At 33.9% G+C, this 24319-nt stretch overlaps 1 protein-coding gene across 3 annotated transcripts in view; it reads left to right on the top strand.

The window, feature by feature from the left end:
* Positions 1-24319, top strand: part of Rundc3b (RUN domain containing 3B) — a 161056-nt gene that overhangs the window by 30109 nt on the left and 106628 nt on the right. For all 3 annotated transcript variants that reach the window (XM_063243328.1, XM_063243323.1, XM_063243333.1), the window contains exon 3: positions 19662-19795. In XM_063243328.1, the coding sequence (XP_063099398.1) occupies positions 19662-19795 (134 nt within the window). The remainder of the gene's footprint in view (positions 1-19661; positions 19796-24319) is intronic.

Genomic DNA, 24319 nt, shown 5'->3' with positions numbered 1-24319 from the left:
GTCAAATACCTATCAATGGAGATGTTTTGCTTAGGTAAAAATGACAATGTACAAAGAAAATCACTCTTAAGTATGCTGATAAAGATAGGCTTAAAGAGTAGAAAACTATATTCTATATAGCAACTAATTGAATGAAAGCTGCAGTGAGTGATACTAATATAAAAATGGCAGAACTATGATATTGGTGAGGTACACACTTACATATAACAAGCAGATCAATCTGTCAGCAGATCAACAAATCCTAAATACATATGCAGTTACAATAGAACTTTAGAAAGTAAAAACTGCTATCAGTTTTACTAGCAGGAGACTTAGAAAAATCCATTATTACACGTGACAACTTCAACATTGCTTTTGTAATAATCATTATAGTGAAGTAGTCAAAAATTAGGATATGAAATATCTGAACAATGTTAGGAACTATTTGATCTAATTGACATTTATAAAATACCCAACAACAAAATGTATATTCTGTGCAAAGAAAACTGGTACATTCAAGAATGTAGATCTTATTCTGGGTTATTACCAAAACTTAACAAATTTAAAAGACTTGAAATTATTCCAAATATATTTTTTGACCATAACAAATAATATCCAGAACAGATATATTTCTGAAAAATTATCAAAAGTTTGGAAATTTAGAAAACATACTTTTTAAAGGACCCCTTAATAAAAGAGAAATTCCCCGGGATATAAAATATTTAGAAATCAGTGAAAAATCAAAATGTATCTTATTAAAATTTGTAGGATGGGGCTGGGAATTTAGTTCCATGGCACAAGTAAAGTGCAAGCTTGATTCCCAGTACAAAAAAAAAAATTGTGGGATGCAGTTAAAGTCATGCTTATGTGAAAATTAAAACATTGAAAATTTGTTTACATAGAAACTGAAGAAAGAGAACATTAAAACCAAAACAAAGAATAAAATAATACATACAAAAAGCAGAAACCAATGGAATTTAAAATACAAAATAAATACAATCAGTAATATGAGAGGCCAGTTACTTTAAAATATCAATATATTTATGAACACCAAATTATACTGATGAAGAAAGAGGGAAGGTTGCAAATGATAAATATTAAAAGTAAAAGAGGCATATTACCACAGGTCTTCCATTTACAGTGTGATATGTGAACACAATACTTCTTATCATAAAGTTGGTAAGAGTGAATTGGATTAATTTTTTGAAAAGTAAATAGTCATAAAATATCTGAAGAAGTGATATTAATAGTCCTGTATCTATGAAGGAAGTTGAATTAGTACCTTAAAACCTGCCAGCAAATTCCAGCCATAGGTATTTTTATTGTTGGTAGTAAGAAACCATTAAATAAGGAATGATAATCTTAGTCCTATCCAGGTAATATTATAAGCAAAGGAAACTATATACCAATACCTTTTATAGATAAGGCTGCACCAGAATCATCAGTAATACTAACAAATCAAAGCCTAGAATGCAAGAATGTTTCAGTATTTGAAAGTCGATGATATTTTAAGAAAATACTAAAAAAGAGTCACAGGATCATGTCAATACATGAAAAAGCATTTGATAAAATTCAACATTCATTAAAGACTTCATACCCCATCACTCTTCTTTTCCCCCTCTAAACTCTTACACACATACATGCTTTTACATGAAACAGAATTAAAAGGCAAGAGGACATTAAAAATTTATGTTCTAGAATCTTGTCATTATGTCATAACAGAAGTATTACTGATGTACTATAGAAGAGTGATCATCCAATCTGCTTCATTCTCGGAAGGCTTCATGTAGGAAAGATGCCTAAAAGTGCAGGAAATAAAAATTAAAGTTTAATTTTTGAAAATGTCACCTCTGACTTTATGAATTAGCAGGCTGGATAGTTTAAAGAGAACAGGAAGGAAGTCATAAAGTGGTTAGAAACAACCTTATAAAGTTCATCTGAGTCATGGTGGATGGAATACATTAGTAAATTTTATAAGGTTATATAGAAAAATAAGTTATTAAAATGAAAAAATTGGAGAATTATGGACTGTACATAAAAGAAAAAATCATCAAGGATAATGAGTCATGATGTCACTTCCTATGATTTAATCTATGAATAATGAGTCATCATTTCCTATGACTTAATCTAATTATATATACTAATACTGGGCTAGCTGACTCATAATCAGTTCAGATTTTGCATTGATCCTGAACACTTTTGTCCATTTATACTTGCTACAGCTAGTATGTTCTTTTATCCTTAAATTACCACACTCTTACTCTCATCCATCTTTTGTTTTCCTGACATTTCAACATTGTGCATCATTGCATAGCTGTTACAATATAAGGGGCACATTCCTCCCAGCATCTGTTTAGCTCCCTCACTAGTTCAAAACTACTCAATGAGACCTAAATCTTCAATAATATTTTAAATTACAAATTGCCTCCCATTCTCTTATCCGCTAGAAGTCTCTTGACCTCTTTTTCTCTGTCATTATTATTTTTCAGTCTTAACTGCTAGCATATGTTTTACTTATTACTTGTTGTCTTATTTTTATAAGCCTCCCCAAGGACAATCCCCAGGGATTGTCTTTTTTGTTTATTGATACATCCTAAATCTCTGTTACAGTGTCTGAGAGATGGTAGGCATTTAGTGAAAGTTTGTTAGAAAACTGACTCTTTGATGCAGGAGGGTTTTTTGTTGTTGTTGTTGGTTTGTTTTTGCCAATATCACTTGAATTCACATTCTTTAACAGGAGTTAGAACTCCTGTGATTTGATATTTTAGAATTTCTGTAATCCAGCTTAACTGTTACACCTAAGCATTGCTCAGGAACTCTGGCTTAAACCTCAAAGCTTTTCCTGGCTTAGATGGTAGTCACCTCCCCATGAGGCCATCTTTTGAAGTCCATTATAAACAGTTTGAAACAATGGGTAAAGATAAACTTGTTCATTTGGCCTTTGGGTTTTCTTTGTTCATTTTTGAAGGCTTTCCAACTTTTCCTTCTTGGTTTGCACACAAAATGAGCCTTGAATTGTTTCTGTATTAACATATGAACACAAGTCATCCAATGAAAACTAATATACTCAGGCCAAAACATGGTATCAGAGATAAGAAAATGGCTCTGAGGTTGCCAGAATTTGACAATAAACAAGGCCACTCTGAGAAACCCCTTTTTAAGTTATGTACTTGAAAATTTAAGGAAACTCCAGCAAATTCTGTATCAGAAAATCCTAATATTCAAGTACTTGAAGCATTAAATGTATGAAGAGTTAAATGTATCATGGTGAGTTTGATTAAGTATCATCATTGCACAAATTAATGTATGAATGTTTGACAATAAATTTAAGGTTCAAGAATAAACAGGTAACAATGTAGATTATAAACATAGAAAGTCCCAACTGGGGAGATAGTTCAGTGGCACAAGTATTTGCCTGGCAAGCACAAGGTCTGGAGTTTGATTCCTGGTATCAAAAATAAAAAAAGATAAACACAAAAAGCCCTAAACTCTAAAGCAGTTATGGGCTGTAGGTTGGGGTGGGAGTAGGAGTAAGGGTGAGAGGCAATCAGCAGAGCCCAGGTCCTCACTGTGGTTCGGACCCCACACCCAGCCCATTGGCCCAGCATAGGACTAAGGCAAGGCTGAGCCCCAGCCTTGCATGCTGGGAGTGGCAGCAGATCTAGAGGTGAGGCAGGCACCCTACAGGCATTAGGAACCCTGCTGGATGGTGGCCACCACTCTCTTCCTACTCGGCACAGACAGAGAAGGCAACAGCTTCTCTGCTGGCCAGTCATCACCAGGCTCTGGGAATCCCTTCCTGCTGCTGAGCCTCCAGACGGCAGGCAGCAGCAAACACCACTTGGGAGAATTTGACACACTTGGTGAAGCAAATTTTGGGGTGATTTTACAAAAGATCCTAATTATCTTATTGCTAACAAACTTATGAACCTGATGAATATGGCCAAGCAGTATATTAAGAGCTTGGTTGAATCAGCTTTGAATTGATTGAAGGACTCCAAACTCTATGTGCCCCTCCAATAATTCTGCCTGGAGATGGAACACTGAACATGCTTGAAAGCCACTTTTCTTGGACAAAGTGAATCCTTCTGGGGTTCTAGAATGGTAGAAAAACTTAAAACAGATGCTGCAGAGATAACAGCCAGTGGTAAAGATCTTCTAGGGCAGAAGACAACAAGTAGGCAGAGGAGGAGCCTGGCTTCCATTAGCATTAATGAAAAATCATCAGCTGACAATTGGTTAAAATGTGATGTCATATACTGTATAATGGAATACTACATACTGCTTGGCTATAAGGGACAAATTTGAGACATTGGTCGGAAAATAGGTGCACCTGAAAAATACAATGATAAGTGAAATAGACACTCAAACTTTAGTATCATATGGTATCTCTCATCTGACTTACACAAAGTGCAAACTAGGAAAACAATGAAGGACCGAATGAGACAAGGTAACAAATATCTTGCAAATGAGATGTTCCAGGTGAGGGAGTAGGAAAGGGAAATAGAATGAAGATAGGCCATGTGGAAGATCCTAATAACCCCAGTGAATATGAACATTATATGCCATAAACATGAACTGAAATTAATAATATCAACAAGGATGAAAATGGAGAAAGGAGAACGAGAGGAGGCTGAGAAAGAGATTTAAAAAAAGAAGCTGTAGTATGTACATATACCAACTCCCACTTCACTCCAGCCCCAGAGACCAACTCCCCAGGACGATATTAAAATGCATGTACTGCAAACATCTAGTAAAATAAAGTTTAAAAAAACAAACTTTCAGAATGTGCGAAAGCTTTGATCAATAGAAAGCAACTTCTCAGTGAATTTTATGAACCAAATGCTCTCTTGATGGAAGAAGAAGGAGCTGTAATTGCTGGTGTGTTGGTAGATATGAATGTCATTGATGCTAATTTCTGCTCACATTGGAATTAGAGACTTTGCATGTATCTCAAGGATGGAAACATCAGTAAAGATAGTTAAAGTGATGGTCAGATTACTGCACTTCTGCACTAAAAGAACTCAACAGGCATCTGAATGCTACTGTAAATAACCTTCAGGCAAAAAGTAGACACGTTAGAAAAACCCAGCACTAACCTGACAGAGGACCTTGTGCTTGCAAACACCAGGATGATTACCTGCGTCTAATCAGAAGGACACTACGCACAACAGATCCAGATTAGTGTGAAACTGTGGGGGACTTGGCCAGGATTGAATGGTTAAACTGCAGGACAAAACTCCACAAATAAACTGTGGCCCAAAAAGCACCCAGGCTTTGTGAGAATCAAATGGTTAAACCACAAGAAGTCTAGATTGGTGAAGCTTGGTGTATCTGGCCATTGTCTTTGCACCTTCCCCCCAGAAAACTGCTTAGCCTTGAGGCAACTCTGGGCTCAAACTGTTTTTCTCCTTCCTTTATTTTTTTCTTACACTGATATTTTAAATAAAAGCCAGAGTTCATGGCTTCAGGGATTTTTCTTCTCCAGAGAGTTTCAAAGAATAGCCCTATGGGTCCCTCCACACTTGAACTAAGTCTTATCTTGAAGTAATCTTCATCCACTATATTGTCTGCAGTCACTCATGGCAACAAGATAGAGACACAGTTTGCAGTGAAGATGCTGGAGAACAAAGTCCGTGAGAAACAAGAGGTTCTGGGGTCTCTGAGGCAACAACCAGAAGATCTCAGACCTCTCAAGCATGTACTTACCTTTAAGCTGCAGAGTGCAGACTTAGGAGTAAAACAGAAAAGTGAACTAGCCACTCATTTAAAGAAAACACTAATCAGATAACTTCTGCCGTTAAATAACTGGAACAAAGACTGCCAGGCTGAGTAAGGCCACCAACTGTAGGACTCCAGGGACAAGATCTACAGTCTATAGCTGGAAGTAGAGGAGCTCACTAGGCAGCAAGATCATTTTGAGTTAGAACTAAACAGGAAAAAGAGGTAAGTTTATAAAATAACCAGCAGCATGCCAGGAAAGGTCCCCTGAAGCCAGAACCCAAGGCAAATGACAAACACAAAGTCCCTGAAAGAAACCCTCAGGCTGCAGTCTCACCTTAAGCATGAACAGGACCAGCTGCTGCTCTCTGTAAAGCCACAGGGCTGTCAACTGTGCCAGGAGGATGGTAGCCTGAAGAAATACAAGAACTACCAGGAAACCCTCTGTAATACTGTTCAACAAATGAACTGCCTCTTCCTTCAACCCTGAGCAAGTGTGAAATCCCTATCACAAACAGATGATGAACCAATATTTCACCAGCCCACCATGAAACTATGGGCCAGAACTGGAACCAGAACATGCATGTAAGGCCCTGAATTAGTACCCCCTAAAGCCTAGTCCTCTGAATCAGCTAGAGAGTTGATAGGAATGATTTAAGTAAACCATGTCCAGAGAGAGAAAAGACAGTGTCTGGGGGGTGCTGTAAATTCTGCTCATTTTCCCTAATGACTGTTACTCAGTTGAACCTTGCTTTTCTACATCAAAACTAATCCCACATGAAGCATTTATTTTATAGCATGTCTTGCGAAAGCTATTTATTTTTAAGAATAGTGGGGTAATTCTGGGGTTGATGCCAAGTGGATAAGAAAAAAAGGAAGTTGAGAAATGGGTAACAAACTTGTTTATGTATAAAATGAATTACACAGTAATAAAGTGTTTTATCAATATGTGCAGCAATAGAAATGAACTACAAATCAATTGTGCCAACTAAAAGAAACCAGACTAAGGAGTAGACCAAGATGACAACTAGGTATCCATTTCCCACAAACACACTAAGTTGAACAGCTATTCACCAAACTTCCAGCCCAGGAGTTAAGAATATCAGGTGGATGAATAAACCAACTGTTGATATTTTAAAAATCACAGCTGACTAGAAAAATAAGAACTTACAGTAGGGAACAAAAGAGCAAGTGAAACAAACAAATAAAACAAGAATTCTCGGCATCTTGTAGTGGGGTAACAAAGTAGTTTCAAATACATGTTGTAATCTCGTCAGATTATTACTTTAAAATGTCAAAAACCCATAGGTTAAACACTTGGTCCACTTTCAGGTGCTGTTTGGAGGTGCTGGAACCTTTAAATGGTGAGGAAGTTGTCCTGTCACTGGGGATTCCCCTTGATGGGAATACTGGATCTGTAATCCCTTCTTCTTCTGTTCATGGATCCTGGCAGTGAGGTGGTTTTGCCACATGCTGCTGCCATAAACGTGCTGCCTTGCCACAGGTCCAGAAGCAATGGGGTCAACAAACCATAAACTGAAACTTCCAAAATTATGAGATAAAACAAACCTTTTGATTTTTATAAAGCTTATTATCTCAGAATTTGTCACAGGAACAAAGCTAACTGGTACCAGGAAATGTGGAGGAGTATCATTGCTGTGATCACTTGATGATGTGTGTTATGGTTTGTGTCTAGGTGTCCCCCCAAAATCTCATGCAGTCACAGAGTTTATAGAGCAGTGGGTGAATCTAATGTGTGACTGATTCATAGTGCAATGCTGGGATTAAGGGTGCCAGGTGAGATTAGTGATGGGTGAATGCTGAATCAGTCCACTGATTGGATTGTTATCACCCTAATCCCAGTAGACTGCATACAATATAAGGGACAGAAACAGGTTTGTCCTGCTCCCTTTTTTCGCTCATGCTGTCTTCTACCGCCATGAACTGCTGCCCCTCTGCCATGTGCCACCCTGCTTTGGAACCAGTGGATTGTGGACTGAAACCTGCACAAACTGTATGCTAAAGAAACCTTTCCTCTCTTAACTTGTGGGTGTCAATATTTTATCTCAGCAGTGAAAGAAAACCTAGATGGTGTGAAAAAGTCTTTAGAACTGGTTTTCAGGAGGAGCCTGGAAAGGTTTGGAGAAGCAGGCTAGAAAAAGCCTAGACTGCTGTAAGCAGAGTTTAGCATTCTGGAAAGTGCTTAGAAGACTATAATGTGCATAGAGATGTGGAGAGTAAAGGCTGTGCTGATGATGGTACAGATAGAAGTGAGGACTCTGTTAGAAATTGGTATAGGGGCCCATGTGTTACAGTATTGTGTACTGTGTGTTGCCCAAACATAGGTCCAAAAGCAAAAAGAACCAACTAATTATGGGTGAATAGCTCCTAAACTGTGAGCCAAAAGAATATTTTTCCTTATAAATTTGTTGTCTCACGTTTTTGCTTCAGCAGTGGAAAGCTAATTATCATAAAGATGAACAGAATTGACCAGGCAGAACAAAAAACCAGCCAGCTTGAAGATGGGTCAACATTACCCATCAATTGAGAAGAGAAAAATAAAAAGAATGGAAGAAAATGAACAGAGCCTAAGAGACTTTAGTGTATTATAAAGCATTCTAGAAAAGTGGAGAGAAAGAGTAGTAAGAATAATGACCCTAAACATCTCAAATGTGACACATTTGCAAATTTGTTGAAAGAAATGAATCTACTTATCCAAAAAGTCTGAAAAATTCCAGGAGCTCCACACAGAGGCACATTATAATCAAATGGCCAAAAACTAGACACAAAAAGAGAATCCTGAAAACAGCAAGAGAAAAGCAATTTATCAGATTAAAAGGGTCCTCAACTACCTTAACTGCAGAACACTGAGGCCATAAAAGAATGGATAACATTCAAATTGGTAACAAGAATTCTGTGCCTGGCAAAATTGTTCTTCAGAATTGAAAAATTAAAACATTCTTAGATAAAGCAAGACTATCCACCCAAAAAAGAATAACAAGATTCCTTGGACCTAAAATAAAAAGCACCGGACAGCAACAGCAAGTGAAATTCATATAAAGAAACAATACTGGGAAAAGAAGCAATATATTTCAATGTATGAGATATGTAAATGTATTTACTTGTAGCTCCTTTTTTAGCCTATCTATTTTTTTAAAGCAACTGCATAAAACAAAGTAAATCTATGTTAATGGATATATAATATATGACAATGTAGTTTGAATGATAGCAGCACAAAAGAATAAAGGGAATGGAACTGTATTAGCGCAAATGTTTACAATTATTGAGTCCCATTGGAATTAACCTGAACTAGACTTTATAAGTGAATACAAAAGCTGCAACTGTACCACCGTAGGCAACCAGAACCACACTAGACAATAACAGAATGAAGATGAAGAATCAACAAAAGAATTAAAATGGTATGAGAACACCTATCATGAGATAGTAATGAAAGAGTAGATGGAATACAAATACATATATAGACAAGCATAAAATAGCAAAATGACAAGTAAATAGACTATTTTACTAAGTGTAATGGATTAAAAGTCCAGTTAAATGGCAGACATTAGCAAAAAACTTTTGTAAGACTATGACCTGGTGGTAAAGTTAGTTCTCTCATCAGTAATGTCATGAAATAAAAATACATCTCCACTCTAGTGTCTGGTCTCTCCACTTAAGGGGCAGAGACTAGAAGAAGGAGTTTTTAAATACCAAACTATAACTTGTCTACAAGAAACTCATTTTAGAATACTTCTAATTTAGAAGTATTCTATTTAATTTCTAATTTAGAACTCAACAAGAGATAAAGAACTGGAAACTTGAACACTATAAACCAAATAGCCCTAACAGATGTACAGTGATACTCCTCCAAACTACAGCAGGATATATATTCCTCCAAATGAACATGAAATATTCTTCAAGGAAATCAGTATGTTAGTATACATTTCCTTCTTATTCAGACCTGTTTTATAGTGGTTACTCTTTAATGTTACATTTTTTAAAAAGCTTTTCATGAAAGTGAATTTGCCAAATGGATGGATATGGTTAGCTTTTCTAAATAAGAGTTACTTTCCTTTAAAAAAATTTATTATGGTTTACTTACAAAACCTGTTAAAAGATGAAAAATGGCCACATAGAAATAATGTTTTATTGGTAGCTGAATTATAGTACATATGGCAATTATAAAAGTTTTACTGACCAATTTTTTACATATGTACAAATACAACATTAAAGATTCAAAATTTTAGACAAAAAGAACTCCCATTAGTAGTATTAGTAAAAGAATAACACATGTTCTATCTAGTATTGGCAATTTAAAAAAAACTTGTGGAAAGTCTGCATTACTCTCTGATAATTTATAATCATTTTTATTTGCATTAAGTTTATTTGCATGGAAGTTTACAAATGACTTTAGGAGTCTTTTCAATAAACTGCCTTAACTACCTTGGCACACTAAAAAAAATGGAGGTATTTTGCCTGTAATCTTACTAAGAATACATACATACATACATATATATATATATATATATATATATATATGGAGAGAGATAAAATTATATGTATACACATATATACATATGAGAATATTGTATATGAACATATAGCAAAAAGTTGCCTCCTTCCAAATAAAAGTTTGTTAACATTTATTGAACGGTATCAATCATGATGATATAATTCAGTCATGAAAGAAACAGAAATGAAAATAAAGCTAAAGTTGGAACAGAGCTAACATGAAAAATGTGGGAGAATAATTGTATTCACAAATTAGAGTCATGTTTAGCCTTATCACTAAGTGAATTCATTCATTTGAAACAATAGCCAGGAATGTTTTCTGTATGAGGACATTAATAAGAAGATCATGAGCTTTCTTTTTTAACTCTTTTTTAAAATTACACAGTTTCTGGATCTGACAATGTTACATATTGTGAAATGAGAAGAAATTGTTCAAAAGAAAACGGATGGGGGAGAGAAGAAGAAAAAGGGGAAAAGGAAAAAATATTTATCTATATATACAGAATAGTTGATAGTTATACTACTAATTACTTTTTTTATTTTTTTATTTTTATTTTTTTGTCTTTTTCCTTTTTATCGGTACCGGAGATCAAACACATGACTGCCTGCTTTCAAGGCAGGCGCTTATACTGCTGAGCTAAACCCCCAGTCCCTATACTACTAATTACTATAGATTCATTGAAAAGTTTCACCTTATATTGTTTTGATCAATTTTTGATGACTATATCTTGTAATATGAGCAAGTACTCTGAAGATAATAATACACAATATACTAACCATTGTTACTCTCCCACAATCTTGTTTTGAAATTTTGTACTATTGTTTTTGTTTTTTTCTTTGAAATAAAACAAATTTTAAAAGTTGAAAAACTGGAAATGTTAAATATTCAGCATGTCTATGCATTCTTTTCCTGCATACCTACCTCTGAGTGGATTCTTCTTTTGGCTAAAATTTCAGGAGCTAACCAAACACCTAATACAACCATGAGCCATACAATTATAATGGTGCATCCGATGACTTTTGTTCTTGAACAAAAGACATTTTAAAACTGGTTTAATTGGCCTTTGCTGTTTTTCTAAGGTACTTAAAGGTAAATTACTGTTTTACTTTCATTTAACTACTGTATAAATTGTATAACAAAAGGTTTTATTTCAGTTGCAAAAAAATACTTTCTGTAAACAAGCAAACCCTGGGCACTTCGAAATCAACTAATCAAAATTTGTCATTCACTTCTTATTTTGAGGGAGGGGAAGCAGCTGTACTAAGGATTTAAATTTTGATGAAAATATTTACCCTGGTACAGTACATATTTCACCACCTTGTTGTTTTAGTTAGCTTATGTTTGAGGCTGTCAGTGAGAACTCAGCCAGCCAGGAGAAACAGCTGACTGATTGTTCTCCTGTGAAGTCTTACCTATAGCAAAAGGAGCAGATCAGAATGAGGCTACAGGGAAAGGAAAATACTTTTCGGGTGCTCTCTTCCCATCTATAATATGAGAGACTTTTTAGAACTTGATGGCAGATCATTTAAAAGCTAGTGGACTCTTGTTTGATCTAGATGTTTTAATTACTTTTGATGGGTGTAGCATGAGATATTAAGTTATGATTAAAGCAATTATACTCTACACAAAATAAATAGAAATGTTTTAATTTTAAAAAGTACTTCCATGGTGTTTTAGAGACAAAATGAAAATAATTTTTATAACCAAGTTGAATGAAAAAAGTATAGAGTTTTATAACAGATTTAATAGTTACTTACTGCTTTGTATGAGGGATTGATTAAGCCATGTCAAAAATCTGATCATGTCATAGTTTATTTCAGTGATGGCAAGCCTTTTAGAGATGAGTGCCCAAACAGTAATCCAAAACCCATTTATTTATTTATTGCAAAGTGCCAACACTGCAGTCAAACCTGAATACTGAGTTTTAGTTTAGAAAAAACATCCATTAACATCTTTTGTCTCAAAAGCAATACACAGGTCATTGATTTGCCACTACTGGGTTTTTGACATACTTTTTTGAAGTAAAATCCTTTTAGTGATATTTTCATAGAAATTGTTACTACTTTGATAAGTTTTTTTGCGTCTGTAAATCACAAATAATAGAAGCTTGTCTCAGGACAGAGATAATAAATATGATTAAGACATTGAGAAGAATTGGTATTTTCTGCAACGACATTCTGTTCCAATTTGCATTTTAGTGTTGAGAAATTTTCATTTTACTTTGTTGTAGTAGTATCAAGAACGTCATTTTCTAATATGAGCTAACCCTAAGGTACTAAATTACAGATCATTTTAGATACATGTTCCCAAATGTAATATTTATTAAAATGTTACAAAAGAATAAAGAACTAATGATAGAAACAGAGATATGGTACAACTATACAGACCTTCTTTTCATTTTTCATGCTACAGGACTGGCTGTATTTGTTTATTATTTGATTTTATAGAAGATCTAGGGCTTTGGAAATGTGTGGTTAGTTCCACTATATCCCATTAGAGGTCTCAGTGTTTGCTCGCGAGAAAAGGAAATGTTGGGAATGTGACTTGTGAAATTTGACATCCTAGGTTGCCCGTGTAATTATACTAGTTTTCAAATAGTATGGTAATAATTAATAGAACTTTTCTGGATGGTGATAATTAAACAATAATTGCAAGTTGTAGCAAATAGAATAATATTTTCCATGGAGTAGGAATTTAGTCAGTGGTTAAACTGATGAAAACGTTTTTCTCTTCATTTAGGAAATAGCACATAAACTTTAACCCTTGTTAGGAGGGAGGAGAATTGCTCTTCCAAAAGTATTTGTTTATAACTTTACCAAAGTTAACAGTATTTAACATTAAAAACCACCTGAATTACACTGTTCAAAGTCAAATAATTTTTCTTAACCAGTTGTATAAATTCTGAGGGTCACAGTGAACAAATTCAGCCAAACCCTTACTTATTTTGAAGTCTGCTATCATCAGTTTCTTAATTTGAGAAAGAGCCAGGGGGAAAAGTGAGCAGGGACAACTGCTGCTGAGATTTAGAGAGGTTTCAACTTCTCCAGTTGAACCGAACAGTAGCAGCTCATGCATGCTGAGTGCAGCTCACATGTATCCTAATTGAGTTCACTTTACTTATTAGTGACAAGTAGTGTTTTTGCTTCAACATAATGTGTACTTCTTTTATTTGAACGACTCAATTTGGAAGTATCGACTTAATTGTTTCTTAAACATACGTGTGTTGATGTTGTTTGTTTTTTAAAAAAGATTTCTCACAGTTGCAGATGGCTAGCTCATTTCCCAGTGCCTCTTGAAGATATTGTGTGCTGGTGGTGTCTCCCACCATTCAACCTGCTTGGGAGCATGGGATTGTCTGACTAGTGAGGGCCAGACCTGTTCAGGGGTGTTTTATAGTATACTGCACACACAGGCTTTGCAAAACTTTGTTTTTGTTTTAATCCAGAAGGCACAAATAAACTAACTTTTAAGTTAAATCTCATTCTAAAACCATCATATACATTTTTATTTGTTTGTTTTTTTGGTACCAGGTATCAAACTTGTGACCTCACACTTGCCAGGCAGCGCTTACACCACTGAGCTTAACCCCCAGCCCTTATTTGTTCTTTCTTTCCTGTATCACCCAGTATATTTCTTAATATTTCCTGTTTTAAAATCACTGTTTTATTACTTATTCATATCAGTCTTATTTGCATTTTATTAAAGCTTTATTGATACAAGGTTTATTTATCACTTCCTGTTTTATAAATGTGTGTGATATTTGAGTGTGCAAACTAGAAGCTCATAAAAGCTGTACGCATTTTTTAGTCAGTAAAACATAAGTAAGTGCTATTAATTGCTTTGCTACTCCTGAAGCATTAATGAAACTATATTTCTTAGTCCCTTTCTTGCAGGCACAGTGAATACATTTTTATGAATGATTTCTTCTAGTACATATATGCAGAAACACAAATGATCTTACTTTTTATTAATTTTAAATTAAAATAGTCATCTTTTAAAGACTATAATTGGATAATGTATAAAATATAGGAAAAAAATATTGGCTTGTTTCCTTAATCCTAATTACCACAAGTACTTACTTTAAATAATTACTTTTGTTTTATGTTTTGAATATGTGACCTTAATCACTATTAAAACAGGTTATATACATTGCTTCGGGGTGGACATTTCTTCAAGGATACACATTTATGTGTATTCTATTCAAATGTTACCCTTCTGCATTCTAATTCAGTCTACTAGAATTTTAAACTTTTGTAATCTGTGTTTAGAGACATGATAAAGTTACTGGGTTAGAAAAGCCTATTAAGTCATTTCAATTTTCAGAATTTTTTTGTAAACTTGATACTCTTAATTATTTTTGTTTTGGAAAAATGAAGAATTGACTAATTTTTATGCATTCTGACATTTTTAATGTCTGTGATATATTTCTTATCAGGGAACTAGATATTGTAACAAAACATAGTAATTATATTTTATAAATGGCATAGTGGCTAAATTATTAATGTGAGGCACTCTGTAATATGCATAGGTAGCAGTGTAAGTACAAATAAGTAATTACTCTAGATTCTGGCTTCATAAATTTGTTTAAATTATAACAAATTGTTTTTAAGTGTTAAAATATTTTCCTTTTTTAGTACATCATATGCGATTTTAGTTAGAAAATCAGTAAGAATTTAACCTTCAAAGCTGGATTATTTAAATATAAGCTTTTATTAAAGGAAAAAATTCTGACCTCTTGCAAAAGTGAGAATTTTTTCTGTAGATTGAAAGATAGAGGATAGTGTTAATTGGCTCTTATAAATTAGTAATATGAAAATGTTAATATGAGGCAAACATATTCAGAAGTAACCAATTTCCCTTAAATATTGACTGTGTTTTGCAGTGATCTCAGAGTGCAAAATGTGGTGGGACTATCTTGTCTTTTGTTCTTGTCTAGATAAATAGCTGTTCTTTGATATTTTCAGGGAGATAGTATATTGTTAACTTTAATAGCACTTCAGTTTTGATACCAGTTTTTCATTTCCCATTTGTATAGCAGAACCCTCTTGCAAAATAGAGAAAATCACTTAACAGTTTCATTTATATTTTTGTGACATTATTTAAAAATGTACATTACTAACCACTGCTTAGTAGAAAACATTAGAAAATTTAGTTCCTATTCTTAAAATGTCATATTCTACCCATAAAATAAGATACAGACAGAACATGGGCACATGATAGGATGCAAATACATGTAAAGGAATGTGGAAGAGTAACGTTAGAGTAAATGAATTCTAGAGATCTCAGGTTATTTTTTAGATGCTAAAACTCAGCTAGTTTAGTGGGAAAGATACAAGATGGTTGATCATTAGCAGATTGTCTTTTAGTCTAACAAACTTTAATAACCACTTGTTTCTGTGTATAAAATGAATTAGAGTTGAATTGATGTGAAAATTTGAAGATTTTCAAAATCTATAATTTTGGAGATTTAAAAAAATCTATTACATTGGTATACAATAACAACTCTCAGTATTTATAATTGAAAATACATACATCTCTACTCGTCAGAAACTTTAAAATGAAACTTGTTAGTAATAGCATATCTCTTCTTTAAACTAAAATTTTTCCAAGATATTGTTAATTTCTTGTTACCTGATTTTCTTTCGTGGTTATTTTTTTAAGAAATGAAAGTGGGAGTGGTTATTTATTTGTTTAACATTTATTTTTAAAGGAATCATCAGTTTGTAGCTTTGTCTTTTAATTTTCCCATTAAATACTAATTAGACTCGCTAGCATTTAATCTACAATCAAGTAAAAATGACAAACAATAAAATCTGAAATAATTAAACACTAACTAAATTTGGCTCTTTTGTGGATGCAGAAATTATTTAAATAAAATTATAGGACATTCAGTTTATATGAGCGCTTGAAGACTGTAGTGAGGGAATCTAACTTTTTTTAAAACACATTCTTTTGAGTGTGAAAAGATTAGGATCTTGTGTTAGAAAGCTTACTTTGAAATCCTTTTTACTGGTGAATCAGGAATAAAGACAGACCCTCACTGCTAGTTTTGAGTCAACAAAAAAAGTGTTGTGAAGATACCTTGGTTTATTTAGGAGCCCTGCAAGGCGGAAAAGCTTTGTAGCCTGCCCATGGTCATAGTCCTAAGGGTTTGGTGGCCATCTTTTCTGTACTCAACTGATGACTAAATGTCTCACTTTTTGTATCTTGGTTTTCTTTTCTCCAAAATGGGCCTCCATCTCTTTCATTATTTTCTTTTCTTTTTCTTTCTTCCTTTTTTCTTTCTTTCTGTTTTGGTTTTTGACAGGTTTACTTTACAACTTACAAATTATTTTCCTCAGCCATGTGAAGCTCATGTGAAAATTTAAAATTATATTGTAGAAAATCAAATCATGTCCATGCAAAAGTGCTAGCATGTTTCCTTACAAGGGGAATTCTGCTCATGGGAGTCTATGCTTCATCTTCCTCCTTGCTTACCTGTCTGGGTTTCCACCACTGGCATTGCCACCAGTTAACAGTGTTGTCTTTTCCTTGCCCACCTCTCTGATTTCTGTTTTCATATTGCCTATTTAAGAAAAACTCATGTGACGTGCTCCTCTCTGCCAGTATTCCATTTCTTGAGAGAAGTCTGGCAGATGTTCCTATCAGTTTGATATTTTAGAATGACTCAAAATATTAAAAGGCAAGTAAAATTGGTTGAGATTCAAAACGTTTTGAGGAGATGAATTAGAACAGTTGATAATGGGGAAAAGTTGGGTTAATAAGTACATTTAAAAATTTTTTCTAGATGATTCTGAGTAACTGGAAAAATTTAACTTTGAATTTCATGACTGTTCTGTTTTGTGATGCCAGGGGAACTTGGTTTCCTTAACTACAAGTACCTGTAGCACTAGTTAATAACAGCACCAATAATTAAGGGTAATCTGCTACTAATATGAAGTAAGTGGTAGGCTACTTGCTGTGCATGTATAACCTCCTCTAATCCTCACAGGAGTGCTGTTGTGTATTTACTAGCATCATTCTCAATTTGCAGAAGAGGTTCAGACATAAAGAATAAATTTAAATTATTTCCTAATGTCACATAAATAGAAAGAGACCTAATTCAAACACACCTGACTTAGAAACCTACTTTCTTACCCTCCTGGGTATCCATCCACCCTGTATGCATCCAGCAGAGGGCTAACTGGTAACATGAAAAGTACTTGAAAGCCAAACATATGGAGGCATTATACCAGGAACTTGAATATATAAGCCAGAGGGAAAATGGTGAAGAAAGATTAAGAAAAAGAAGGGATATACAGACATTCCTATAGATTTCTATTTGTAGATAATAAAATTTGATTTGTAAAGAGGCATTTAATTATAGTTACTTGTTTTTTTAGACAAAACCAGAATAAATCCAGTCAAAACAAAGCAGTGGAACTGGTGCAGAACTTCGAAGCAGGTTAACAGGAAAACAACAATGACCACCACAGTGTATCGTATCTTCCCAGTAGTTGTCTGTTACATCAGGTATAGCAAAATCAAACCAAAACAAAAAAGAATAAAACCAATCAAAACAGAATATTGAATAAAGCAAAACAATCAGAACAAAACAGTGAGAACAACATTGGACTTCAAAAGTAAGATAGAAAGAAATCTGCATATAGTCATCCTTGATCGCCAACCCCAGACCTGCAAAGTCAGCCAAGCAGTTACAAGCATTCAGTTACTTCTTGTAGGCTCACAGGAGGTGCTGTCTGACTTCTGTCTTCTTAGGCCTTGCATGGCTTGCTTGGCTTTCCCAGAAAGGCTGGCTTCTTGGTGGGCTCCTGCCAGTCTCAGCATGGCCATTTCTCAAGGGGCGCCAACTCAGTTATTTTAATAAGGATTTATAGGTTCCAAGATACTATTTGAATGTCATCAAAACTGTTTCTATATAAAAGTTCTAGTAGATTTTCAAAATACAAGTTGTTATGTTTGTTGACATTAAGATGATCTGTTTGTGCTGATTTGCCAGTTCATTTGTTCAACAGATATTTATTGAACACCTGTTATAAGCCAAACATGGTGTCAAGCACAGGAGATTGATCTAGACAGATAAAGCACAATTCCTATCTTAGTGATTTTATAACCTAATATGTAAGATAATCAAGGAAGAATTACGAGGATGACTAATCATACAATATTTTGCCAAAGGTAGATTGATTGTAGAGATCATGACTTGGCCTAATATTAGAGAAAACGAGACTTTTAAAAAATGTCTTGAATGCAGAATCATGATTCTCAGAATTTCTGTTGATTAGTCATGAGTGTATCACTGGAAATACCAGGAAAATCTTTTTTTAAAAATCAGTACCTTCATTTTTTCCTAGTGATTTACTATTCAGTTTGCAGGGAGGCCAGGCACCAGTATTTCTAAAAAGTGATCCAATTATTCTAATGTGCTTCCATTGTCGGGAACCACTTGGATATCATTTCAGACATCATTCTTAAAATGGTACTTTCTGAGAATAGTTTTTGATGTCTTTTACTGGGGAAGGGAAGATTTGGAATAAGTATAATGAAATCAAAATAAAGCACACACTTAAAATATAAAAGTACATCCTTCTACACTGATTTTACAACTTCCCTCAATAAGACTAATCACTGGGCTGGTAATGAAATTATTACAATGTCCCTTATATCTTATTTAAAAATAGTAAGTGTACAAAATGGTTCCTATGGGATTGATCTTAGAGTCCTATGTATAAATATTAACACTAGTGTTAATATAAGTAAGTAATACACTTACCTAATATAAGTAAGTTATACACTGTAGACGTAACAGACAATGATCTAAATTTGAGAAATGAGAATGGTAAATGGCTGAATTTCATGGGTTAATGACTAGATGAGAGCAAGTGAGTGACAGAGGGGAGATTTATAGATGAGAAAGGCTGAGTGAGGATTGTGACTTGTCAGTGAATGTGGGTTTCTAATTACTCCTTTTTTGTTACAAGGTGAACCACGTAATGTTTCATATTTTAACAAATCCTCTTCCTTGAAGAGGAAGAGGTTGTCATTTTTTTCCTGTTTTTCAAAGTAGAAGTTCAGAGTTCATCAGCTTACATGTAAATCATTGTTCAGCTTAGTGTACAAGAAACACGAAAAGATTTCCTATGCACCATCGAAAACATTTAGATATTAAGATATTAAGTACAAGACACATTTAGTGTCTAGTTCCTTTTATTTCACTTAGCTTGATTGTTATTGTTGAGGAAATTAGGATGCATACTGAGGAAATAACTTTCCCAAAAACAATGACTGGTTAAGAATAGAATGGAAAGGCTTTTGACACCTAGATAAGTGCTGTTTCCACAGTAACACACTGTATTACCCATTACTTTTCAAAGCTATGCTGTTCTTGAAATTTGAATTTTCTAGTATAGTTTTCTTTTATTTTCATATTGTAATTTATCTCCTGAAGGTCAAGTAACCTGGTTTGGTTATGAAAGTCCTCGTAGCTTCTGGGACTATATCAAAGTGGCTTGCCGGAAAGTTTCACAGAATTGTATCTGCAGCATTGAAAATATGGAAAATGTCAGTTCCTCTAGAGCTAAGGTAAGACTTTGGTAATATGCAGTGTGTGTAATCTAACTGTGAAGAGTTTCGGACTAAACAGAAAAGTTTGGAGCTCTGCAGTTAATGTTTATTTTCTTTCTTTGTTGAAATTAAGCACCTGACTAAATTTAACATCTCTTAGAGGCTTTTTTTCTTTTTTCTCTCTTTGTTTTTTCATTGCATGTAGTTATTTTAGAATGCTCTTAGTTGGGTATGATGGCACACACCTGTAATCCCAGCACTTTGGAGGCTGAGACAAGAGGATTGTGGAAAGTTCAAGGCCAGCCTGAGCTACAGAGCCAGACCCTGATTCAGAAATACAGAACAAAAAAAACCACCCCTCCCCCCCTTCAAAGAATGCTCTTGAGTCTTTACTGTTGCATTTTGAACTACCAGAGGGTATGAAAATACTAAAAATTTCATTTTAGGAAGCTCAAAGTATATTTTGTTTTAATTTATTGAATTATCTAAGCCAGTGACGCTCAATATGTACAAAAGTCAGATTTATTTAGAATGCCCATTAATGGTGCAGTAAACATTCACTTTATTAAAACACAACTCTTTAGTCTCTTCAAAACATCCTAACTGAAAAAATGGAAAACATGCATAAAACATTTTGAAAGCATATTAAAATTTGTGTTTGCCTCAAGAAAGACATTAGTGTGATTCTCTGGATTATATACTGAATTAGATGCTTTTTTTTTTTTCGTGTAATACTAGTCTTACTAGAAAGAAACTCACAAATTATAGTCTGTTAGGCTTAAGCATTTGGCAGACATTTTCTTGGGAAAAAACCTTTCTTCTTGAAGAAGTTACTTGAGGAAATAGGCAATAGCACCAATCATTGCCAAAATCAAAGCTTTAAGTAGAAGTTCGACTTTTTTCGTACAACTTCATGCTTGATAACTTGATGAATCTTGACAAAAGTTTTTCTGGTAACGTTGATTTCATATTAACAAATATATTTTTAATTATTTAATGAAATTATTAACACTTGGTAAACCTGCATATTTTTATTTTCCGAATGAGCATTTCATGGAGTTACAAAATCATACATGGGTAAAAGATTAATTCGTGGTGCAAGATAGACCAATAGATTTAATGCAATATGATATTAAAAGGTCATTGATTTGGTTGCATATTCCACTTTGCAGTTAACTTTTAAGAAATTACCTCTTGCTGAGTTTTGGTATAGAATCAAGGAAGAACATCCACAAGTACCTGAAAACCTACTTAAAGTCTCCCTTTCCTGCTATCTGTGTAAGATAAGATTTTCTTCATATACTTCAACTAAAACCACACATTATAACTGGTGGAATGCAGAAGCCAATATCTTGTTCTGTTTTATTATGCCAGACATTAAGGAGATTTGACAAAAATGTAAAACACAGACACTTTGCTCATTTTTTGTTTTAAAAAAGTCATTTTTCATAAAAAGTATTTAATGTTAATGTATAATGGGTTGCTTTCTAAATTGCCCAACATTTTAAAATTTTCTAGTCTTGTAATACCCTGAATATTGATAGATATAACTTGTGTAGAAGGTCTTTTAAGGTCCTCAATAATTGTTTTTAGATGATTAAAAAAGTTTGAGCTAAGCCATATCAGCTTTAGTTTAGGGATTTTATTTATGCTATTAGGTTGCCATAAATAGAAAATAAGGAGTGGAAATAGATATTTACAGTTTGAAGATAAAGACGTAATTCAGTTCATTATGTTAGAATTATAAAAGTATAATTCCATCTTGGATGAATTTGCATAAATTTCTTTTTCATGTTTCCCTTTAAGAATCTTGATTTTTTTTTAGTTTAAGATTAAAAGACTACTTGTGATTTGAATGAATCAGATTTATAAAAATAAACATTTATGGTGCATAAGTTTTTTTTATTTTCAGATACAAAGTAAGAAACAAAAAAATAGACATGTGCATACACCAAGTGCATTTCTTCAACAAAGGAAAGCATTTACTTATAGAACTAGTGTGTCCCCAACCTTCAGGTGACTGCGGAGATAATAAAATTAGAAATGCAGCATCTGTACCTGAATGGACTAAAGAAACATAAACCCTACCTACCCAACACCCTTAATGAAGCTTTTGGGACCAGTTCCAGCACAGCAGGATGCCCCCCTGGCAGAGTTTATGTTTATTCTTGACAAATCTTGTGATGAGCATCAAAACACCATAGAAAAATCATGTTCAGATCCTGCATATATAACTTTCTTTGCTCAAGCCTCAAACAGATTCCAGTTAGTAGAAAAAGAGATCTTTGATTTGCCTCGTTGTGCTGAGAGAAGTGTAAAGGCAAGATCGACTCAATCATAAATGCCGAGTATCAAGACTGAAGGTTCAAACAAATATGTAAGATGACGGGTTTATTGCACCTTGAACTGCAATGTCAAATGACTACTAACATGTGTTGCACTTTGTCTATCTTGACATATGTGAAAAATGTATCAGAGCTAAAGCACCAACTTGCTTGATAAAAAATATACAACTCTGTACTTGGGGCCAAAATAGCTTTACTTTTTAATCCTATACAAGGGGCCAGATTTAGTCTGATTATACTTTTAGAGTTAAGCATACAACAGTTTAAACAGTGGAAGATATAGATGTACTTTGGACCAGTTATGGAGTAATGACCAATTTGATATAAAAATTATTTTAATTTTTTTCTTTTAGTATTGTGGATCAAACCCAGGGCCTGATGCATGCTAAGTAAGAGCTCTGTCAGTGAGCTACAACCCCACCCCATTCATTAAATTTAGGAGAGCTGATTCTGAATTGTCCATGTCCCAATACCACTGTGCCACAATTCAGTACTCATACAGTATTGTAGAAACTTGTCACTATGGGAGATCTGGTACTTAATTTCCTAGTTTAAAATAAAAAGTACATCATTCTATTTCTTTGCCTGACCTGTGGCAAGTTGAGCCCAATTCCCAATATCTAAATGTAGCTTGACAATGGGATACAATGTTTAAACTGAAGTTTATATCTACAGTCTTTACATCTCAGGTTATATTTACAGTATTTATTTCCATAATGTACAAAGATTCTGAAACATGAAATTTTTGAGGCATAAACGTACATTGGTTTCAGACTAGATTCACAACCCTTAGAGAACTGGCTTCAAAAAACACCAACTTTACTTTTCTGAATCTTCATTCAGTGGGATTTTCTTCATCTGTTCTCATACTAATTATTTATAATTCTATGTAATATAATTATTATATGGTTGTATGGTCTTTGATACAAACTACTCATAATTGACCAGTTACTACTGTTACTGAATTTGCACATATTTGCACTGGGTTTTCTTAGTATTCTACCTAATTTCAAATTCAAGAAGTCAGTCTGTCTGTCTCTCTCTCTCTTTTCAAAGTATATGCACTGTGTTGTTCTTGAGTTCTTCCCTTCTAGCGTACTTTTTGCATGGTTTTCACTCCTTTCATTTTTAAGGTAAGGTGCTTGTTTTTAGGTAAGTTTGGCTTTCCTAGTTCGTGGTTGTGATATACATTTCCTTTATTATTTAGTTGACATTAACAGAACAGTTTCTGAAGAGTAGTTATTAATCATTCATTTACCTATGCATTCTTCCATTCAGTAAATTTTATTGAGCACATAAACCAGGTCAGATCTGAATGTCGTCCTTAATGCATTCTCATGACATATATCTTAGTCCTGCTCTTCCTACAGTTGTTTTGTTCTGTCTTTGGTCTCATTGCTTACTTTGTGCTTTGTTCAGTAGCTCACCTTGTCACTACTTGATCTCAAAGACAGGTTAGCCACTGACAGAGACAGAGGTAGAGGGATATTGATCACATATGCACCAGATTTATCAACTACTAAAACTTTACAATAAGCTAGCATTGAGAAGGAACCATTTCAATTACTGTTTTCTATTATTGAACTACAGATCACTTTTGCCTCTCTTAATATCATCTACTTGATGTTTTCTAGACCCAGTTTTTATGTGTTGGTAAAAAACCTGATATATGTCTAAAAATTTTGAGAAGTTTAAAAATAATTTCCCAGGCAGAAAATAGAGTCTTATTCTGCCCATTGCTTTTTTTTCATGTAAAATGCTAGATTCAGACTAATCTTCCTAATACATTTCTATTATTATATCACTTTTCTGTCCTTGGCACCAGTAGTTTCAATACTTAGTTAGCTATTAGCAAGTTACTTATTGCCTCTGTTTTATCAATTTCTTTAACAAGTATATATTGAATGCCTGTTACATGACTGTTACACTGGGAATATGATGGTAGGTGAAAAATATGGCAGAGAGCAAATGCTACGTACATTACAATACAACAAATATTTATACGCACACATGATATAATGTCAGAATCTGTGAAAAGAAACCAAAGAAAAGCTTAAAAAACCATCAGAGTCATAGGAGGGCACATTTTTCTTAGAGTGGTTAGCGAAGGCCTCAGAGGAAATAACATTTGATTCAAGACTTGAATTATAGAAAAAAATGTGATATGCAATTATTGGGTAGAGTAAATGAGATAATG

This window comes from Cavia porcellus, unplaced genomic scaffold (genome assembly GCF_034190915.1).
Source record: "Cavia porcellus strain 051 isolate PalLab524CR breed Dunkin Hartley unplaced genomic scaffold, mCavPor4.1 scaffold_2, whole genome shotgun sequence".
Taxonomy (NCBI): domain Eukaryota; kingdom Metazoa; phylum Chordata; class Mammalia; order Rodentia; family Caviidae; genus Cavia; species Cavia porcellus.
The sequence above is the reverse complement of the archived record's forward strand: the minus strand, read 5'-3'. Positions and strand labels throughout refer to the sequence as shown.